Source organism: Eutrema salsugineum, unplaced genomic scaffold, assembly GCF_000478725.1.
Source record: "Eutrema salsugineum unplaced genomic scaffold, Eutsalg1_0 scaffold_20, whole genome shotgun sequence".
NCBI lineage: Eukaryota > Viridiplantae > Streptophyta > Magnoliopsida > Brassicales > Brassicaceae > Eutrema > Eutrema salsugineum.
The window spans coordinates 546,480-552,231 of NW_006256828.1; the positions used below are offsets into that span (position 1 = coordinate 546,480).

Sequence of the window (5,752 nt, forward strand, 5' to 3'; positions counted from 1 at the left end):
TTATGGCTTCTTTCCATTTTAGCCAATCTGTTCGATGTGTACACTGTGTTATTGACGTGGGTTCTAGATCCTCTTGCGTGAGCGCAACATCAAGTGCTACTTTGTATGCAAAGAGTGCATTTAAGTCGACTTCTTTTCGATTCCATTGTATTCCGGACATATTGTAATTGATGGAGATCTCATTGTTATCTTCTGAACCTGGAGATTCGGCGTCCCGAACTTCCATTGAGGGTTCATTAGATTGAGTCTCAGCCGCGGCTATGTCTGATATTGCAGGAATCCCGGTTTCGGTTATTGCACCTTTCTTTGATTTCCGGGGATTCTTATCTTTGGAACCGAGAGGTCTGCCCCGTTTGAGACGTGGTGCAGACTCTGTAGCAACTTGGGTCTGTCCCGTTGGGACAGCTATTCGTACTGGTGCATTACAAGCTAGGATGTACGATTTGGTTACTTTGGTCGGGTCAGCAAAGGAATCTGGCAATTGATTAGCTAGCTTTTGATAATGAATAATCTTTTGGATCTCTGAATCACATTCTAGAGTCCGAGGATCTTGCCAATTTAATGATGTTTGATTCCATGAAAGATCTTTGACCAGCTTGTTTGTCTCACCACCTAAAGAGGGATATACCGATTCATCGAATTGGCAATCCGCATATCTGGCCTTGAAGAGATCTCCAGTGGTTGGCTCGAGATATCTTATGATGGTGGGAGAGTCAAAACCAACATATATTCCCATCCTTCTTTGAAGTCCCATTTTGGTTCGATGTGGTGGAGCAATGGGTACATATACTGAACACCCAAATGTTTTGAGATGGGAGATGTCTGGCTCATGACCCGAGAGTAGTTGGGATGGGGAATATTTGTGTTCACTAGATGGCATGATGCGTATGAGTTCAGCAGCATGTAATACTGCATGTCCCCATGCTGAGGCCGGGAGCTTTGATCTCATGAGTAATGGTCGGGCTATCCATTGAATGCGTTTAATGAATGATTCAGCCAATCCATTTTGAGTATGGACATGTGCTACAGGATGTTCCACGGTTACCCCCATGGCCATACAGTAGTCATTAAACGCTTGTGAGGTAAATTCACCAGCATTGTCAAGGCGGATAGTCTTTAGTGGGAAGTCAGGGAAATGGGCCCGCAATTTTATGATTTGGGCCAAGAACCTAGCGAAGGCTTGGTTCCGAGAGGACAAGAGACAAACATATGACCAACGGGTCGATGCGTCAATAAGGACCATGAAGTACCGGAATGGTCCGGAAGATGGATGTATAGGTCCACAGATATCGCCCTGGATTCTTTCTAGGAAATGAAGTGTTTGTTTAGAGATTTTAACTGGTGAAGGCCGAGTGATCAATTTGCCTTGAGAACAAGCTGTGCACATGAGGTGTTGAGGATAAGCTCGGTTTTCTTTGAGGGTATGCCCTTGAGAGTTTTGAATTAGTTTACGCATCATATTTGCACCGGGATGACCGAGCCGGTCGTGCCAAATAGTATAATCAGTAAACCGGGCTTTGAGAGTGGTATTAGCTTCAATCATACTGACTTTAGCATGGTAAAGTCCAGTAGAGAGCGCGGGTATGGTTTCGAGGATTTGTTTATGGCCGTCTACGGTTTTAGTGACTAGGAGGGATTCTTTGTTCCCTTGACCTTGGGTTTCTATGTGGAAACCATTCTGTCTTATATCCTTGAAGCTCAGAAGATTTCTCTTCGAACTAGGAGAATATAGAGCATCTGGTATTTCAAGTTGTGTGCCATTTGATAGCAACACATAGGCATGGCCATATCCTTCGATAAGGTTTGAGGGACCCGCGATGGTGCTAATATTTGCGGTTTGATAGGTTAGGTTTATGAAGTAATTTTTGTTTCTTAAGATAGTGTGGCTGGATCCACTATCTACGACTATGGTTTCCATTTGCTGGTGTGCTTTTCCACCTTTGGATTTCTGACAGGCTAATGAAACTGGGAGCTAATAGACCTCAGTTAGCCGCTACAAATTCCAAGGATTGATCACCAAAACTGGAGAAACTGCTGGTTGAAGAAGGAAAAACTCGGATCTGGTTTTTTTTTTTTTTTCGGTTGATCGTCGTGTACTGTAAGTGTGCGTGAGGGCGCGTCCGACGTTGGATCGACAAACGGTTTTCACCAGTAGATTCGTCTCGTCGAGGGCTTCGATTTGATATGTAGATCGTCTTCTGGTTCCTCACGGTTTGGAAGATATGCGTGTTTTAAGTTTCGACTTGCTTTTAGGGTTTTGGTGGTGGCCGGATTTATTAGGGTTTTTCGCTCAAAGAGTCTTATCGTGCTGATAACGTGTTGTGAAAACTTCTTAGAAACTTTATTAATCACTGGAATGTATATATAGAGTACATAGGGAATCTAGGTTAAGTACAATGCCCTGATGGGCATAATGGGCCGGTATAAGAGTCCATATATGATATGTGTTATAACACTATTCTAATTTTTGACATTGCACAATTCAATCGCTAGCAATAAGGGATCTTGGTGTTGTATTTCATACAGTTCTGAACTAGAGTTTAGCCCAACCTTGGTTCATTCTCATTATTGGTATCAGATCCGATCTCAGTCCATTAGAGTCCACCTACACGTATATAATAAAATTAACATTTACTAAGCTTCGGAAAATTATAACCAGAAAGAAAAACCAATTTGATTTAGATTAGAGAGTAGACCAATTTTCCTTAACACACTCCATTCTTAAAAAACAAAAAAATCCTTCATCCTCCAAATATAACATAAAATATAATAAAAATCCTCAATCCTCCAGACACTTCATAGGAGCACGCCAAGTCGTGTTCTGGACATGTTCCGACAAAGACATATACTTTCTCCAATCATCAAGAACAAGATTCAGATCATGAAGCTTCTTCTCCAATCCAATGCAACAATTAGCATGCATTGTGCAAACCAAATTTATGTCTCTGCTCGTTTGACAAAACCCACCAAAGTAAACCGTATCAAAGAATCTCATTTGTATTCCAATCTCAGAAATAAATGGCTCGTGTTTGATTCTGTTGAACACATCTTGGTCGTGTAACTCTGGATAGGTCAGGCGAGATTTGTGCCAGAATTTGTAAAACTCGATGCTTCGATTGTTTGATCGCACGTATGTGAAACCTCCATTGACCCAATTGTTTGAATCGAAAGGGTTTCCAAAGAATCTATCACATGCCATTTGAAAATCTCCATCTGGATATAGCCTAGGAAATGGATCTCGCAGCCACATTATGTCTGCGTCCTATAGATTTACATACACAAAGAAATATTGTTTTTAAGTGATTAGTGAAAACCTAAAAAAAGAGATATATATATATATATATATATATATATGTTTTGGCGATTTATACCGTAAATATGAAGTTAAAACCCATCTCAAGAACTTGTGTAAGAAGCTCGATTCTGCGCCACATCATCTTGAGATAATCAGGAGTGTTGTATACTTTCTCGCCGGAGAAATCAGTTTCTGAGGATTCGATGTGATAGCAATTAAGAAGAAGTTGTGAGCATCTTTCAAACGCCTTGGGATCCAAGCAAACCACAACTACATGTTTCAGAAGCTGTTGTGTTCCTTGTCCAATACGAAAACTCTCTAAGAAGAGATCAAACAAAGAGTTTGGTTCTGCCCAAGCTTGATTCAATGTCGTTATAATCACTGTATTGTTCTTCGTCGACGCGTTCTCCAAAATCTCCCTGAAACTAATCTTTCGTTTTGGCTGAAATAACAATGAGATTCAATTCAAGCCCTAAAATAAGCAGACGAAACAGAGCATACCAAAAACAGAGTTTATATCAGATCTGAGAAGTGATGAGAGAAAGAGAGAGTTTACTGTTGTTTCCGGAGAAATCTCTGATGAGTTGAGATTTGGCAATGGTGGAGATGAAGAAGAGAGAAGAGAACTGAGATTGTTGACATCAAGTTGTTGTTGAGGATAAGCTGTTTTGTATAAAATCAGACATGAAGCAGTCAAACCAAGAAACAGAATCAAGATTCTAGTTACTTCCTTTTGTCCGATCACAAATCCTGAATCAAGAAATTTACTACGAGAAGAAGAGGATGAAGAAGCAACGGAGGAAGACGAAGAACTCATTTTTTTCTTCTTTCTTTTGGAAGCCTTTTTCCTTCTTTTATTCTTTTTGGACGTTGTTTTTTGTCGGTAGTTATAATAACGTACGAGTTCAAGCCAAAAGTCATCATTAGCATTTCTTTGTAACAGCAATGTTCATGAATATTTTATTGTTTTGTTTATAATATTTGTAGTCAAGAAAGACTGATTTAAAAAAAAACAAATACAAGTGGTAGAATCGTGTATTGTTATACTATTGTGAGTCATTTAGTTTTTCATCCTTTATGATTTCCTACATTATTTAGAAAATGTTATTTGCCAAACGACACTTTCATGTACATAACGAAAAAAAACTAATCAGAGCTTGACTTGTTTCTAAATATGATTTAAAATCAAAGATAAAGCTAGAAAACTTTACAAGAAAAAGATTGATAACATGTATTAATGTGTGACATTCATGAACTTTTATTTTATTTTTTTCAGATCCGTGTCAAGAGAAAGCTCATAAGATATGCTTATTAATTATTTTATAATTCTTATTGATGAGTATTACTAATAGAAGAAACAATAAGTTGACTAGAATTACTAGACTGATTGTCCACCAGAGTGCAGACGCGTGGGCCTTTCTATTAGTAGTCAGTTAATACTTGATTCTAAAAAGTCGTATTTGTGGCTGCCATGATAGACTTTTTTCTCTTCTCTCGTTAAAAAAAAAAATGTTAAAAAGGATAATTTCCTCAATCTGATTTCACCGCCATAGACCGACTTACTATGTCGGTAATTTCTCTTTATTATATTCATTAATGTTTGCTATAAATATATTTGTTACCTCGTTGTAAACTTTATAAGTTACACAAGTGAAATATAAGAGCTTCCCCTCTCTTCTCTCTATTCCTTCGTTCTTCTCCTTCTTACCCCCATCCAAAACTAAATAATATAATATATAATACATATACACATATAAATATATATATATATTCACTTATATTATATAATACATAAAACGTTATCAGCACGAACCGTTCTTATACCGTTCCTATAACAAAAAAGTGATGTTTAATTTATGTTCAATCCATTTACGTTTATATACTATGGTCGGGATGATAGGCGCTGCCTTCTCCGAACCAATCGTTATGAAAGCTATGCCTTTACGATCATGATCATATGGTAGACTATATCTCCTCAGATCAAATATATGATTGGTTTATGATCATATGGTAGTTGACTCCTCAGATCATTACCTCCATATAATAAATGTCCAGAAGACATTTAAGAGTAGTTCCTGAAGAACTAAGAAAAACATGTTATGTCCAGAAGACATACTTGAAAAAAAAAATATGTCCAGAAGACATATAAAAAAGAATAGTTCCAGAAGAACTATATGAAAAATATATATCCAGAAGATATATAAAAGCGTTCTTGAAGAACTGCATAATTAATTTCATCCAGAAGACGAATATTTATTTTAATTATTGTTCTTTAAATTCTGTTAATTACTGTTATTTAATTTCTGTTTATTATTACTTTACATTCAGTATTTTAAATTCAGTTTTTATTACGTTTATGAATTTTAAAATTTTATCATGTTTTATTAAAATCAGAAATTTTTTTAAAAAACTGGATTATGACCAAATTTATGAATTGTTATATTGATAACAGTTATC

At 37.0% G+C, this 5,752-nt stretch overlaps 1 protein-coding gene across 1 annotated transcript; it reads right to left on the reverse strand.

Moving 5' to 3' along the window:
• Nucleotides 1-2,649: 2,649 nt before the first annotated feature.
• Nucleotides 2,650-4,116, reverse strand: LOC18016112 (uncharacterized protein At4g15970). Its single transcript, XM_006398056.2, has 3 exons — nucleotides 3,852-4,116; nucleotides 3,372-3,737; nucleotides 2,650-3,262 (listed from the first exon to the last, which is right to left on the reverse strand). The coding sequence occupies exons 1-3, from the start codon at nucleotides 4,110-4,112 to the stop codon at nucleotides 2,780-2,782; spliced, it is 1,110 nt and encodes a 369-aa protein (XP_006398119.1). The 5' UTR covers nucleotides 4,113-4,116; the 3' UTR covers nucleotides 2,650-2,779.
• Nucleotides 4,117-5,752: the final 1,636 nt, after the last annotated feature.

Bases quoted from the DNA above. Each gene is read 5' to 3' on its own strand.
- LOC18016112 (XM_006398056.2), bottom strand. From the start codon at position 4,112: ATGAGTTCTTCGTCTTCCTCCGTTGCTTCTTCATCCTCTTCTTCTCGT. The intron at 3,738-3,851 runs GTAAACTCTCTC...TTGTTATTTCAG, and splicing joins AGATTTCTCCGGAAACAACA to CCAAAACGAAAGATTAGTTT. The intron at 3,263-3,371 runs GTATAAATCGCC...GTAAATCTATAG, and splicing joins GTTTTAACTTCATATTTACG to GACGCAGACATAATGTGGCT.